General features: G+C 40.7%; 1 protein-coding gene across 2 annotated transcripts in view; it reads right to left on the reverse strand.

Moving 5' to 3' along the window:
- Nucleotides 1–17,307, reverse strand: part of adamts3 (ADAM metallopeptidase with thrombospondin type 1 motif, 3) — a 114,678-nt gene continuing 97,371 nt past the window's right edge. For both annotated transcript variants that reach the window (XM_067521808.1, XM_067521807.1), the window contains exons 18-22: nt 14,208–14,364; nt 13,384–13,516; nt 4,857–5,064; nt 4,041–4,158; nt 1–3,092 (exon numbers count right to left, since the gene is read on the reverse strand). In XM_067521808.1, coding sequence (XP_067377909.1) covers nt 2,626–3,092; nt 4,041–4,158; nt 4,857–5,064; nt 13,384–13,516; nt 14,208–14,364 — 1,083 coding nt within the window. In that variant the 3' untranslated portion in view covers nt 1–2,625. The remainder of the gene's footprint in view (nt 3,093–4,040; nt 4,159–4,856; nt 5,065–13,383; nt 13,517–14,207; nt 14,365–17,307) is intronic.

The following is a 17,307-nucleotide window of genomic DNA, read 5'->3' on the forward strand; positions in this document are numbered from 1 at the left end:
TATTTAAACATATCTTTTATTTCTATGTGCTCCCCATTACAACAAACAGCTTCAGTAGTGTACACTTCAATCTACACAAATACACAGAAAAGCAAATATAGCAGAGAGTGACTGACAGTCATGAGAACCGTAATACTTTAATGCACGGATAGCACATGGCTATTGATACAGTACATGGAGAATCCGATGCAGTTCTATCTGTCTGAGGCTCAGGGATTGTCAACGTAACATCTACAACTATTCTACTTATCATTACAAGCTCCGTATAACATTAGCAGCAATGTTTATTAGGCAGCAAATAGAGGATGTGAAAAGAACTGGGGAGGAAAACGTCAAATTGTTAGAAACTACTGTCAACTACAAACAGCACTTGGGAAAACTTTACCCACTTACTTCTACTACGCTAATAATGTTTTTTGGCTAAAATAAGGCATTTGTCTGGTCAGTACGAGTCGCTGTGAGGTAACAGCTACGTTAACAACTTCTACAAAACCGCTGTGAAAAAACAGCTTCCTGACACGAGAAACATCTCAAAATTGAGCGTGTAGTATATTTACATCTAATTGTTTGCAAAAAACAATGTCATTTCTAGTCTATCTTTTTTTTTTTTATTTTTATTTTTTTGAAAGTAGAAATCGATTTACGATTTTAAGATGTCAATTTAAAAATAAAAAAAACAGTTGATCCATTTTGATGAGTTGTCTGCTGCAGATTAATGACCAGCTGGCACCGCACAAAGCAGAATCCTTTAACTTTCAATAAATATTTATGCACTCAATGCTATATACATGTACTTTACATTGGCACACAGGAGTGAGTGTGAATAGTTGTGAGCTTCTTCTTTGCTGAGGACACAAAAATTGTGTCTTTGCTGTTGCAGTCAGATGCATGTTGGTTGAGGAAAACATTTTTTTAATTCTCTTTCTTCAGGATACAGTGAAACTTTCTGTGCTTTACACCGAGCAAAATCTGAATGTACAGAACTGGATGTAAAAGCTCCATTAAACATGGAAATTGGGTCATTTGGGTCTGTGTGAGGTGAAAGCGTGGATCATTGTGCTGCTGAACCCACTGAGCTCAGCTCCTTCAGATGAAATCGAAAAAGGTGAGTGTTTGTTGGCAGCCCGGCACCAAATGGCAGCGAGCTGGAACAAGCTGGTGATGAAAGGATAATCTAAAAGCTGAGAGATCTATTTTTATTAAGAGTTGGTGGACGACCACTCTTCATGCCCTTCTGATTCCTCTGAGCGAGGGGAAATAAAGCAGAGAAGTTGGATTATTATTATTTTTATAATTCCAGAAAGGAATCGGAAACCGTTACACTAACTAGCTTTTACAGTTCGGAAGATGTGCATCATCGAAACCAAGGCGAAGTTATGATTTGATAAATTAATGTTAATTACCATCTCTTCCACGAGTAAACAACTACCTTTAAAAATTTCATCCGATCTACTTCACAGATGTTGCAGTATTTTGCTACAATTTTGGTATGTGTGGTTCACTTATGAATTATTAATTTTTATGGGTGAAACCAAAATTATTAGGCTATTTTCTGACCAAAAAAAAAAACCACGTGAAACTGCGACACAGCCAAATTTCGGGACAATAGACTGACGACGTAAGTTTATGGTGAAGACTAAATAAAGCAGGTAAATCGGTGTCATCAAAAAGATGCTATTTTAAAGGGAAAGTTCCATATTACAGAAAATATGTTTATTCGCTTTAACTTTCTCCCCGTTTGTCATCACACACACTGCACCAGCGTTCAGAGAGTGAATTCAAATTGTTCCAACAGGGTGTTTTGAATGATCAGCAGCTTCTTCAAATAATACTGATAATTTCATTTACAGTATTTACAGGAACTTTTATAAATATCCATTTCCATAAAAAACTGTTAAGCGCCACTGAAGAGACGCTGCTGGACATTTAAAAAAAAAATCTATACAACTAAATGCATTTTCCTAACGGTTTTCACTGGTACATCTCTGGTCACTTTCCACATCCACTCAAAGCCTGATGTTTGATTTGTATGTGCAATGACTCCTCGTGTGCTCGGACAGCTGAACTGTTTAAAAGTCAGGCTTTATATATATATATATATATAGTTAGATTTTTGGCAAGACAACGGCAGTTTGTCACGTTCAAGTAAAGGGGGATTTTACTGTCCTGCACCTGTTGACCTAATTGGGAGATTACAGGTGGCAGCGGCGAAAGCTTCCAGGCTCATCGGGTGAGAATGTCAAGAGCTTGGTTGGATTTAAACAACCACTATCCACTAAACTGTGAAATGACACGTTTTCTAAATATTGCTGTGTCCCTGAAAGTATTTACTGTGATTCAGCTTTTCCTTTGACACAGATGAAAATTCCCTTCACACCATGTGCCCCTTTACTGTGACTGTTTTCTAAATAGATATAAGGCATGAAAACATAAAGTACACAGCTGTTTCAGTCCACATACTCATTTAGAGTCAGTATCAGGGGAAAAGAGGGAAGGAGTATCCTTAAAGTGAACCAGCACTTTTCTGTCTTGTTCTCGAGTGTTGTGTTGGCGTAAGACGACTCAGGATGAAGCTCGATTATCTACTGTACATCAAAAGTTCTGAAGGCAATGGCATCGGCGGTTTCATCTCTCCACTTCAGAGTATGACGTAGGCCACCGGTTTTCTGTCACACTGCTTGACCTTTGACCCTCGGCAGGATCCGCCAGGAGCAGCTTCTCGCCGGCGACACCGATTTGTCGCGGGACCCGCCTCGGAGCTGTGGTCATCTTCGACGTGGTTTTCTTGAGCGGAGCAGGGCTGGTGAAGTGTTTGGCAGCACCGTCTGATCTAGTGGATCCTTGGCTTGAACCTTGTTTACCGCTGCGAGTGGCGTTGAGCAGAGCTGAGGCTGTTAGTGTTTCAAGCAGCTGGGAGGCTGATCCGAAGCGGACACGCTCCTCTGTCTCAGCCGCCTCAGAGAAAAGAGACGAAGCTCCGCTGCGCTTGCTGCAGGAGTCACAGCACAGCTTGTTGTAGCCTGGAATAGAGCAGTATCGTGCTAGAACCTCCATCTGGCAGAAGATGGATCTGTCTCCAGTACATGGCTCATCTGAAAGTCAAAAGGTGAACATTAGACTGCCACTGCATATTCGGCAAACAATCCCGCAAAACCAATTTTATTTGACATCGTTTTTCTTCCTGAGACACTGCACATTAAACAAAAGGCTCATGTTCAACCTGATGTCAAATTAGTCATTAAACAATAAAACACAATGAATAGGAACGAGCAAGCAAAACACAAAGCAGCGTCAGGGACATGCAGACGTCTCTTAGGACACAACCAGAGGAAGAAAAGAAGGGTCGCTTTAACAGAAGGACTCACCACGACGGGCCAAAGGACGTTATCAGTGTCCCCTCTAGTTAATCCGTCCCTTGCATTCTTATTAAAGGCCAATTTTCAACTTTCTTTCTATGACTTTAGTTTAGGGTGTAGATGTACATTTTAAAACTTCCGTCTGACGTCGCTACATTCAAATATTTCTCTGTTTCCAGCTGAAAAACTCTGCCAGATGACATCACTCAGAGGAGTTTTTTTTTTCCTCTGGAAAAGCAGGTGGACCATGATCACAAACTCCACAGTGTGGGCAAGAAGATGATGATCTGAACTGAAGGTTCCTCCAAGTGATGTCATCTGGAGGCATCTTTCAGCCAGAAGTAGAGAGATTTTGATACAGGAAGTCACAGTTAAGGATAATGCCATTTATGTACATGTACTACTCGAACCAAAAGAAGCAAGTTCAGAATCATATCGACATATTGAGCTTAAAATTGTGGGAAAAAATGAGGTGAAACCTGCAAGAAATGTTGGGTGTGAAAAATTAGTTTTTTCTTTTGTATTTTGTCAAAATGACTCGTTTAATCGATTAATGCAGGCTTTTATTTTGAAAGAGGGAAAGTGGGCTGCTGTTGTTGACTGATTGAGAACAAAACCGCAGCAAAGCGTTCGGCCAGAATAGCCACCAACGTTCCTTCAGCTCTCGGCAACTGACACACTCACCATTGCAGGGTCCCGGTCTACATGGTCTCACAGTCTCGGGCTTTTCTCCGATACATTGATCTCCAATGCGGCACGTGACTAGACGCCTCTCCATCCCCTCCCCACAGGTCACAGAGCACTGGGGGAGCAGTGCAAACACAGACTTACTCAGACATTAAACATTTATTCTTCCCTAAAAAGCAGGATACCAGCAATATGCAAGAATTGAATATTGGAAGAATTTAGCAATATATGTATATTATATTTCCCTGTCCTCGTCTGGCTGTGCCAAGGTTCCACATAATGGTCGCCACTTGGCGCTGATGATTTTTGGAGAGCAGCCAAATCCTGTGCAGGTAAATTAGAGCCTGCACGAGTTGCGGCAGATTTCAAATGAATCATGCTCATGAGCAATGCGGCAAATGATTCCGACTCACGTGGAGTAAATCTGTGCACACGCCTTCTACGTCTGTGCCTTCGAGAACGATTTCAGCTCACGTCGATGTCAACTTGCATATGACGGCGAAATGAAGCATATAATAAAGGAATTCTTTTGCTGAGGAAAACGTAAAATAACAGTGCTGCTGCTGTCTGCATAATTAAATGCGATATTATTGCCTGGTGCAACTTTTTGCTCGGGCCTAACGTTTCCCTGGCAGCGTCCACCCACTCAGATAGTGGGTTGTTGGATGATGATGCTTAGAGCCTTTTTTTTTTTTTTTTTTTTTTTTTAAGCATTTAAAATTCGAGGTCTCATTTTGGAATCAGGGTTAGATACAGTGGGGCTTTTTACACTGAAGAACACATTTAAATCTGCGGATCGCGTGGATATTGAACCTCGGACCAAGCTCCCGTCCTCCAAACGGCAGGACACAGGACTCTGTTGCAGGGCCTCCGACTCTCTGGCTTCTCTCCGCTGCAGTATTTGCTGTGGACCGAGCGGTTGGCGCTGTCGTGGAGGAACTGCACGCAGCGAACAGTCCGGATCTGAAAGCCCAGGCTGCCGCAGGTTTTGGTGCAATGCTCCCATTCCTCCGAGATCCACCTGGACAAATAGAAGTGAGGACTATACTTAATATGATTGTCATAAGTAAAAAGGTACAGATTTGAAATAAAATGTACTATGTTCTGCAGAAAAAAATGGTTCTTATATTATTGTTATACTTATTTATTAGGGTGCAAGTAGTTGATTGTTTTAACTAGTCACATTATAATTCAGACATGAGATGATTAAGGATGATCAGAAAGAAGACGAGAATACATTTTTGTGTTTACATGTTTTTGTAATCTTTGCTTTGTTGTGAATAATTTAAGAATTTCTGCCCTGAACAGTCATTTAAATGAAACCACCTGGGAAGCTTAGGAGGAGAACGGCTCTTTAGTGGAGGTGCTAACAGGCCAAACAAGTCGGGTGCTGCTTGCTCATATTCCTTCATGATATATTTTTATGATTAAAAACTCATCGTGTTTACTGATGTGAAAAAATACAGTAATTCGGTCAGAACTGCAGTGGAAAAGGTCTTGAAGCAGTCAGAAAGAGGCGCACGACAAATATTTAACTGTATAATACTAAACAATATTAACTATAGTTAGGTTGATGTAAAGCATTTGCTCATATATCCCCCCCCCCCCCCACACTTCAAAAACCAGGGGAGCTTTAGAAATAAATGTAGAACTTTAAAGCATCATAAACCAAAAACACTTTGGTGAGAGACGGTTAAATCAATACAAAAGCAGCAATTTTGTTTCAGTTGATTTCTGTTTGTCTACACTTACAGATGAATTAGCTTTTAAAATGTCATAACCGTAAACCGCCAGGGGGATTTTTTACCCTAATTTGAACGTTAAACACTTAGCAATCATCCGATAGTGACGAGATAATGGCTTTCTATTAGTTGGTGATTAGAGGATTGATTTAATACACGGCAAAAAGACTCTTTACTTTACTTTTCAAAGTTGTGTACATGGATGTCTGGCTTTGCTCTTTGGTCTTTTGGCTTCTCAAATAAATTTGATCCAACTCAACAGACAATCAAAAGTGAATGACTCGGCCACATCAACGTGCCACGTATCTGGTGAATCTTCATCATTTTGTTGCCTTCACTGTCCACATATCTAAGCAGGGGAGATACTATCTACTGCTGTGTCACTGCTTTTAAATGACTTCAGAAAATACATTTCAACAGATTCAATACATGATGAAATGTGCCTGCAGTGACTGTGCTGTATCTGACGCTGAGTGTGGTCTGATACTGCTGGTGACAGCTTCATAATTACAGTTATTCGCCCTCTCTGGTACATCTCACTGTGGGGACACATTTTTTCCCTCCTGTGGAAATTATCTGGTGACTGCAGCAGCAGATCCCATGTTTTGTATAATAATTCCTCTACCAAACACCAAACTGCAATCGTTTCACGAATACTGTCGTACCGACGTTCCGGCTCTGGCCAAACGCGTTGTCTTTTTGTTTGCCGGGCCTGGATCTGTGCGTCGGATATGTGCGTCCCCTGTCTGATTGGCTGGATCGAGGGGCAGTGCTGGCAGCTGATTGGTCCGTCCTGCACTTCCTCAAGTTGTAAAAGTCTGGTCCCAACCGCTAGCTTGGCTTTTCTGCCAGTAGCATCCGTTCTTGGCTTCCAAACTCTTTTGGAGCATTTTGTGTATTTTGGATTACTGGACTGTTGGGCCTAATGCCACCTTTTGTGTCTTTGCTGTGTATTCTTGAGCAGACGTGGTGGAAATGGGTCAGCGCTTTGTCGCATTTGCCACGATTAAAACTGCGACACCTGCTGGCGAATCGTCGGTGTTACACGTAAATATGTTTTAATGCTGCGACTGCGATCAGATTCAGATCAGATCAGATCCCCTTTAAACAGACTCTGCAACTCTAAATGAGAAGTAGATCTCATCTTCAAAATCAGCGCGGCACCCTCAGTTATATTGTGCAACTTTTATATCATCTTTTTACTTATTTATTGAATCTTAATTTTTAAATTTTAGATTATTTTACCTTTTTTACATACACTTACGCTCACATTCACATCCATAGGAAATATGTTTGCTGTTGGGGCATGCGAACAGCATCTTGTATTTCTGTGTATTCTGTCATCGCAGCCATTTTTTCGAAACGCTGTCCTGAATCTACTCCTCATTTTTATCTTCCCTCAGCACACAGCAGACTGCAATGACTTTATCTCCACTTCTCGTCAAAGAAGCGTTGGACATCTGACATCAAAAACTCTGGTTCGCACAGATGAGTTCAGCATTTACAAGATGTGTTCTGAACTGTGTCACAAGCTGTTGTGAAGGTATTTGACTGTACAGCAGCCAAAACCAAGATTCCCTTTCAGCTGTAGCACATCGAGAAGAATGCTGAACACTGCGATAATGAGATGCACCTCTTTGAGACACTTCGAAGTTCAATAAAAGCTGCGTTCACTATCTGCTCTAGTTAGAAGGGAAATATTTCTCTTAGAGACAAAAAAATGCAGGGTTAAAACACAATCTGACCCTGTCGTCTTCCCTCTCTTAACAGAATATGTAAATGGATGTACTGTGCAGGCAGCGAGCCGTGAATCGCCTTGATTTCTGACCCAGTGGATTTACAATGTACTGAAAGCTAAAGTGTATATACAGAGGACAGCAGTCACGTTAAACTGATATACGATCAAGTTGAGACTGGGGTCTACCATACCAGGCTGTGCCCCTCCAGCCCATGACAGCAAGGTGCAAGATGCCAGCAGGAAGGTAATACATGGAGTAAGCTGGAAGATACACCTCAGAAGGTGGTTGAGATCCTGTGGGACTTCCAGATACACACTGACAAACTGGTAATAACCAACCAGCCGGACATAGTTGTGGACAACAGAGGGAGAAGGCTGTGGTGACGGACGTAGCAATCCCAAGTGAGAGCAGTGTCAGGAAGAGGATGGAGGACGATATGGAAGGTGAAGGAACAAGTGGCACCCGGGTTAAAAGGAACATCGGGGACCGTGACCGGGTCATTATTGGAGCATCTGACCTTCTCGAAGCTTTTCAATGCACATTTGCATTTTCGGACAACACGCTGTCCTCCCACGAGGCGGTTAACCGCAGAAATCCCAAGGGCTAAATTTTGTGGTTCAATGATCATTTGTCTTTGTAAGTCTTCTTCATCACGCTGTTGGCACTTTGACTTCATGAGACGGAGAAGACGCCTAACAATTGACAAGTTATTGAGACACTGGCATCTTGTGTTGTGCTATACCCACCACCGTTTTTAGCTTTTGTCCCACTAGATCGATGGGGATGAAGAAATGATCCCCGAAGTAGTGTATGTGCATCATACCAACATGTTTTTGTATTTAGGTTCACAGGATGAAGGAGCTTTTTTCAGACTTGAAATACATTTTTTGATAAAATCCCTCTTTTTGGCCTCTGAATAGGAAAAGTAGTCACAATGGAAAATCAGCCTTTTTCTCTGTCTTTTTCCTTTTGGAAGGGTAGCAATCACTAAGGCATATAATTTAGAAGCAGGCATGAATAGTTTTGAACACAACATGTAATAACTTTGGTTAGAAATTACCGCACTATTCACCAACTTCGGTTAGAACAGACTTCACAAGAATAAGCAGGCAGCGCTGAAATGTTTGCTAACACAAAGCCCGAGTGCTCTGAATGCAGACAGACTCGGAGAAATCCTCCACCGGGAACAAGGTTAGAATTTCTGCTGACACTTCCACCACCTAAATCAGTCATTTGTGATTCTCCAACACTGGTATAGAGAGAGAAAAAGCCCTAAACTGACATGTCGCAGTGAAATTGACAATATTTTCCACCTAAATATATGTGTGAATTTAATGTGGTAAAATAATGTGGTGAATTTACATCTGAACAAAGCTTTAAATATACTGTAGACCTGAGTCTTTTAACATGCAGCCTAATAGGTGATGAAATGTATTTTCAAATCTCAGGGTTAATTCAGCCGAAGCACAAATGCAGTACTTGGTTTACGTTTTTTTCAATGGAGTACCGGTGGTACACATATTTTTTTTTTTTTATAAGGTTTCTGTCCATGAAACATGGGGACAGTTCTCCAGTTTCACACATTTTCTACATTTAAAAGCAAACAGAAACTGTGGCCAGTGCTTAGTAAATAACTTGACGCCAAAGTGAAGCAGTGGAGGAGCCACAAACTATAAAGTCGGCTTTATACTCTGTCATAACTGCTTGTCAGCTATCTTGACTTAAGGGTTTGTTTACACCCTGTCTACTCGTGTTTCTTGCCCTGTCAGACTTGTTATCAGTAACAAATGATAGCTGAAGCATGAGAGGCTACATGAAAGTGAACTTTCCGGATTTCCGGGGGTGTAATATTAATTTGGGCTCTGCTGATAAACACCAGCATAAAACCTTCGGAGGCTACAGTGGTTTTTTTTTGTTTTTTTTAGAGGGTGATGAAGTTATCAGGAGTCACAGAACTGCTTGTTAAGACTGACAAACCTGTCCACACTTTGTTCTCAGAGCTCTTGGCTTTCTAAAACAGACAGCTGTTAAAAGAAATTGGGAGCTTCCATGTTATGAAGAATCTCTAAAGTAGGCTTTTAAATAAGATTAAGGACATTTTCCAGCTGAATTACTATGGCACACTTCCAGTGTCTGTAAATACACATCCTCACCCAGCGGGGTTACGTATTTGCAGTACATCAGAGCATATCCACCTTGATTTTTACATGCTGCACAAATTAGTGCATGTACTCACAACATAAAGCGGTGAATGTAGATGTTTCTGCACAGTGTAGAAACTGCAACCCGACTAAATGTGAAATTCCATTTGTGGAATCAGCGGCACGTGCTTATCGTTTTCAGGCGCACTGTCCCAAATGTACATCCTGGCATTTCTTATCTTCTCAAGTTCAAGTGTTCTAATGTTTGGGCCTAATCTTTGCCCTCATACTGAACTGGAGAGCGGAGAGACGGTGGAAAAAGGCCAGAGAGGGCAGCTATTCATGGACTTCACCTTTCTTTTTAAAGGACACAAAAAGTGTCAAAGAAAAAGTAAAAGAACTCGCTGAGCTCTACAAAGGCTGCTCCTTTCAATTTACTTACATTTTTAATGTGTATCACAAAAAATTAACATGGCGGCTGAAGTTTTTTGCTCACCAGCGATTGTGACTTGTACTTTTCCAAAGTTACTAGTCACTCATACTTTAAAATAGAATACTGATTATTGGGATAGAAAAACCCAACAACAGATCAGACCCCTTCACCAGTTCACCTCTACATACACTAACTGCTTGAACACTTTGGACAGTGCTGCTCTCTGACAAGACAGATGACCTGCACTTTCAGTGTCCTTGAACACACCACGCCTCCAGGTTTTGACAGAAGTGGACTATGCTGTTGTTTATTTAATGTGAGCCCCGTGCACAAAGGAAAAATATCCAAGATCAGCAAAAACAATCAAAGTTACGTCCATATATCATCCGATAATTTGATCCCGTAATTACTGTGATCGACAGATCGTAATCAGTAAGATAATCCAACAACTGATTGAATATTGCTCTATACCTTAAACCTGTGATGGTAGTTTGTGTGGACACGTCCTCTCTTGTTGTAACTGGACGGCAACTGGATCATTTCCCTGTTGTGTGTTGTACGAAGCTCCGTCTTTTGTAGGATCTATGGTAGTAAACAGGTGACTGGGCTCCCTTTCGTAAAGTTAAAGCTTTATATCCCAACAATCTCCAGACAATCCAATTTTAAATTATCGGAAAATTTGGGGCAGTGAAAATGCTGACTGGCTAATAAATAGCCACAGTGGCTGGTGAGCAAAACAGTAAATATCAGTATTATTCTAAATCCATCCATCCATACATTTCTGGAACGGATTTCACAGGAATCCACTCAAGTCGTTGTCAAGACGTTTCATTAAAAGCCAAAATAATAAAACCAGTCGACCGCTGAGAAGGTCAGTTCCTGCCTAAGAAATCTCGAACCAAAGTCTGGCCAAGACACCCATTAAATACACTGAGTAAAGTGAAAAGTTGGAAGTGCAGGTGGTGCCAGGAAAGCAAAGACCAAGAGATGATAGGCGGCACACACCATGGTTGCAATGAATATTTCATATAACACCAAAAGACCGAGCCCTTGGAATGTTGGGTTAAAACTCCGCGCCAACCTCGGGATCTCAATCAGGACTAAAGAAAATCCCACAATCTGTTTCTTAAACAGCAGCGGGAGCGAATGTTTCATCTAGTGTCAGATCTCAGGAGCTTTGAATCTCTCGCCCCGCTTCCTCCTTTGGTTGAAAGCTGAACCGAGCAGCCGGTGGCTAAACGCTGGCTTACTGTGGGAGGTCTTCCACATGCGAGGTTGCATCATCTCTGAGCAGTCAAGCTGGCTGATAACCAACACAAGCTGCCTCACAGCTTAGAGATTTGGGTGGATGATTCAGTTTTTTTCTTTTTTTTTTTTTCAAGCCGGCTGCTGTAAAACGCTCCCTCTCATGTCATTGCTAATCAGCTTATATGAATCCCTTTGCGCTTTCACGCCCTTTCTTTTCCCTGCAGGCTTTTGCCGTCGTGAACCTGCATTTAGACCTCGGCCAACATTTCGCAGTTTCTTTTTGTGGTCACGCTTGTGGACGTGCTGCAGCTACATTCGCTGAGATGTGTTTTTCACTAGCGTCACCTCGTCTCTCAGCTACTTATCATCTTTCGAAACTGACGTCTGCGATGGATCCCTTGTGACACAGACCTTTCCAAGCTCTTGGCACAGACGATTTAACGCTCCACCCTTTTGGCTTAGGCTCCGACTGTTTGAGCCAATCTTGGCACTGACACATTTTGAGATCAGTATGATGCAGATGCAGCTGCTGTAGTTTGCAGGGAGGCGGCGAAGCTTTAATGTTGATGACAGCTTGATTTTGAAGTAAAGGTGCAAGTTAACAGCCCGCTCATCCAGAGCGGAAACACAAATCTGATCAACAGGGAATTAATGAGTCAATGAAGTCACATTAAGGGTTGTAAATGTAATTAATCTTTAATTACAATCATTAGAAGAGTTCATTGTGCCCAATTCATTCAGGATTAAATGACTTAACTTGCACCTGATAAGAACTTATTCTGATTAGTTTTATTAGACCTCTTAGAAAATTGAATGTGGATACATCCTGAGGTGAACTTAATACGTTTTTAAAAATTGTATTTATTTATTTATTTTTTTTAACACATAACTTATAATAAAGTAATATTATTTGCACACAAAATGACAGTATCTCAGGGGGGACAAAACAATATTTGTTTCATCATTTTGTGCTTGTACAATAGCAAATAAACCCATAAAACTATTTTTGCTGACATGTTGTTTTAGTAACTCCAGCTGAAAACAACGAGCGAGTGTCTCTATACTCAATTCTTGTCAGGTTTGGAAAAACCTTCGAAGCAGCATTGAAACTATCGTGAGAGGCCCAACGTCCTCATTGCACTTTGAGGGTTTGTAGCTCTCCTGGGTAAAAAGATGTTTGCATAATTTTATCGGCTTTTTGTTTTCACATTGCTGGAGTGGCCCCGGACCTCGAGTGGCTCGGCCATTACAGACCTCAACGCTCCCATGTTTTTTATGCTAATGATTCGCATTCATTGTTAAGTGAAATGTCTCCAGCTTCAACGTGAATGTGTTGAGTGTTCAAACCTACCTGTAATGTGAGCGATCGTCTTAATCTCGCTTAAACAAAAGCTTCTCCTTTAATGTCCATCAAACCTGAAACTTTCTCATCTCTCCATATTCATGTCTCTCTTTTTTGTTTATTTTTACCAAACTGTGAGATGATTGATCGACCGATTTGGCGATGTCAATGCAACTTTACACAGAAATGTGTAATTGTTGCACAAGGTGCTCCACAAAAATACTAATGTCTGAATAGATAGTTCTGCAATAACTTTTTGCTTTACTGGTTGTAAACTGGTGGCAAAAACGGAAAGTTGGAGAATTTGAAATATAATCAGCACCAAAAAGCGGGCAAAAAGCGAATGGGTGGGAATATGTGAAATGTGTAAAGACACCACCAACATTCGGTACGATTACAGTAAGTGAGCTGACCTCTTAGCTGAAACATAAAGTGTCAGGACAAACGAAGAAGTGACAAAACAACTTTCAGTGTCAGAGCTGACGGGTAGTTATACAGTTAATTAATTATTTAATTAATTAATTAATTTCACTGTTCTCCTCTTGAGGATACACAGTATCTAATTTAATTTGTGCCCAGAAGGGGCACCGCGGCGTTTTCTCTTAATTGACCGCAGCCACGTTCGCCGCAGTTCGGATGCCAGTAGGACGTGTGAATGGGATCTGTTATTGTGAGGCTGGTACGTCTGTACTCACTGAGGCTGAGTGCAGTCCTGAAGGTTACACATTCTGCGGATGGGTTTCGGCTTCTTGCTGGCGTCACAGTAGCCTCGATGGACCATCTTGGTGTCTCCCTTTTTACGACAGCCGTACTTGGTGAACTGAAACCCTGTAAAAAAGGGGACTTCTTTGTAATGAAACATTATATTCATGAAATATTACCAACGGCCAGCTATTTGTTACAGTTACCTTGTCTTTAGGTATCATTTGAGAAATAACTCTAAAATAGTATTGTGGAGAAAAGTCGAAAAGCAGGTTCACTGCCTACAATTACTCTGAACCCTGTACATTGTAATACACAGATCACAATGTTTAGAGCAGTACAGGAAATATCCCTATGAAACCTGCAGAAAACTCCCCATCTATACCCAACACTCCGAGCTGACTGGACAAGTCTATGGCTCCTCACAAATCCCCATTTGACCCCTGATTGTGCGGATATGTTCCCAGATCCCAGGTTCCGTCATTTGCTGTTGCTCTGTAAGATGCAGGCTTCAAAGGGGTATTTTTAAAGGATAACTTTGGTTGCTCTCTAAAATAATCATATGAACAACCATCCTCATACAGATGTTAAAAAACAAAACTGAAATTAAATTCTAATCATTCAGACACATCGCTGCACTGGGTGACGTGCGTCTTCAATCCAAAACTCTTGGTATTTGAATAAAAATGTTACGCTGATTAATGTGCCCGTCTACGTGCAGCAGCAGCAGCAGTGAGTACACAAAAAACATAACAGTATTTGTAGGTGTGTAACGGACTCAGGAATCACGAATGTGATGGTGATTTATCTTTTTTACCTCCGGCACACGGCTTGGAACATGGAGACCAGCTCTTCAGAGCCCACTCATACGTGTCCTCCTGGATCACGTTGTTGTTGTTAATAGGCACTAAATCTTCATGGATGATGTACTTGTACATTAAAGTGGACCGTGTTTCATTATCCTTTGGTATAATCTGAAAACCACAGGTAGAAGAAAGTTACAGTTGGATCATAGCATCATCTTTTATGCAACATTAAAACACTGATATACTTCTGCAAATAAATGTGCTAATTTTAACATATTGAAGAGACTTTTTCCACAGTCACGACTTGCCGAGTTCAGTACGTTCATTACGTCAACAGAGAAATGTAAATGGCTGAATCCCTGTGCTGCGCTGTAATCACTGCACTAAACGAAGAGTTCACTGTTTCTCTGCATCAGATGTTTTACCGGTTAGTTACTCTGCAAATGTCGATGTAAAAATTGAATCTGCTAATAACGATGTGGTATTACAGAGTAACCTACGATGACCCCGAGAACTTACAGCAGTGCGAATTGAGGAAACAAATGTAAGTAGACACACTTTAAATAACAACTTCATCAACTTCACAACACAGACGCAGCATTAAGAAACGTGATTGTTTCAAATAAATACAAATGCAGTTTAAAATTCTTGTAAAAAGTACTCGTACTGCAGAATGGCTCCTTTTACATAATTGAATATGAGTTTATTGGATTTATCAATACATATAATTATTGATGCATTCATGCTGTTGCCATGATCATATGTTTTGAATCTAACAACTAAAATCTGAATTTAGCTTAAAAGTAGAATTTCACACGGACAAAACTCTTTTTTAAGGGCCCCACAAAATAAATTTGATGTCCTTCCCACAGAGAAACATATGTATTGGTTAGAAAATGAGGCTGCCACCGTACAAAAAGCCGAATGTGGTCCTCCACAAATTAAACTGGGAATATTTAAACATGGCGGTTATCGTCCAATGAGAGGTCAAACATCGCATCTGTGTTTATTATTAATATATTAAATAATAAATGTGAATAATATGTATAAAAAAATCATGACAACTAATTTCATAGCTAAAAACTATTATTCCATCAGTGAAATGAATAAAGAAGTGAAGTGACAGAGTGTAGTGGAACATTAAGTTTAACAGCTGTACAGAAATGTGCTTCGCAAATTAAATATTTGGATTTCATTTCGGAAAAATTGCAGCTCAAATCAGATCTGATTTGTATCCTAACAGGTGGTTTCCTCCACTTGGGGCCAAATTGAGTTTGGGTAATTATCGGAAGAATTCACCAAAGTAGCACGAAACTCATTCAGGAAAGTTCAGGCCTACTTTCCACAAAGTGCTGCTCGTGTGAAGGCTGCAAATGAACTGCCAGACCCCCTGTTCTCTTGAGCACGTTTGAAACAAAAATGTCTGCCCACGTAATTACTTTGCCGTCATAACATGCAAACTTCAACTCATATTGATGACAGCAGGATCTTACTGATGTGACGTGTGAGACATAGGAGCTGTGGGGGAAAAACAATAATCTCATTAAAGCTTTTTGTCAACAACAACTGTATCATTTAATTACTTCTTAGTGTAACACAAAGGAAAAAAAAAACCTTCATACTATAGGTGGAAATAATTATGCGATAACAAAAGCCCAGATAAGTTTGTATTCAGCCTGCAGGCAGCTTAGACATTATAAGAGCTGAATCTAATTTTCCTTGTTTTCTACCACTGGCTGTCTCTTTATTGGTAATTGAGTCTCTTTCTCAACCTGGCAGAGCTTTTTAAAGTGGGCAGTTTGAATGCTGCTGAAATGACACTAGGACTGTTTTACCAGCCGTCAATCTGAACATCTAGGTCTCCTGGGGATTAGCTCCATTTCCCTCGCTAATTCGCGTGTCCTCCTTCCACTTAGGACGACTAAAGGACAGCAAGGTGACTTCCAGACACTGAATGCATAATATTCCAGGCTGCATCTGTCTGTCAAAGTGCTTTTTGTCCTTCAGACATACGTCTCCATCAGAGGAGGTGTCCCTACTGGAAATAAACTCCATATAAAATAAGAATTGCTTTGTGTTTTCTAACAGGCTGCATTACTGGTGGATTATAAAACTTGTTTTGTTATTCAAGCTTTAATTCATGGTCGCTGACGTGGTCACTTGTGGCCTTAAGAAGAGATCAAACTATTCCCATTTGATCACTTGCTTGACATTATGTAACATATTTTTCTAGACAGTCATACTATATGTGAAATATGTTAAAGTCCCTCTGATAATTTGCAATATATCAATTACAACATTTAACTCGATTGTAAACAACCACAGCGCCTGTACTTGTAAAACTTCTGAGATACTGCTCCCAATACTACATTAACCTTTGCCGGTGAGCGGAGGTGGTTTGTAGCGGTTTAAAGATAACTGACAACAAAAAGGTAAAGCTGAATGCAACTCCGCTTTGCTAAAGTATTAAGATCTAGTTACATTTCAACAGTCTTACTCATGTTTCTCAAGAATATTTTAAAATGTTTAATATTTGCGACTGACGTCAGCAACAGTAAAGTTTTACTTATAATATCGAGAACATTACATGACGTTCACTTTGTTTTAACAACAACGGTTCTCCGTCCAGGATCTCACCCTAAATTATTATTATTATTCTTTTAGCTCTTTTGAGCGAAAGTTGCTCCGTTGATTAAAAACCACTTGCCGCCATATTTGTTTTGGCAAAAGACCTCATGCGAGAGTTCGTTCTCCTGGGGTTTGCTTAACTGCAATCTATTATAAGTATAAGACCGCACATCAGAAAATTCTGTTTGCTGCCGTCTTTCCAATTCCTTTTGCCCAAAACCGTGTGAGAACAGAAATTCTCTCAGTCACAGTGTTTCCTGGACCATAAAAACCAATAATAAAGCAGGAAAAGAGTTGTCTGAGGGGCTTTAACCTTGCACTGAATGAGATGCCACTCATTACTTCAGTTTTCCCACGTTGATGATGAAAATGTTAAGTGGTGTAACCCACGATGATTTGTGCTGTGAATTTTACATAAAGGCAACTCTGCTGCTCATTCAAACATGGGGTCGATGTGCCCGAGTGAGAGAGAGGCGTCTGTCC

The sequence above is a fragment of the Channa argus genome, chromosome 11, assembly GCF_033026475.1.
Source record: "Channa argus isolate prfri chromosome 11, Channa argus male v1.0, whole genome shotgun sequence".
Taxonomy (NCBI): domain Eukaryota; kingdom Metazoa; phylum Chordata; class Actinopteri; order Anabantiformes; family Channidae; genus Channa; species Channa argus.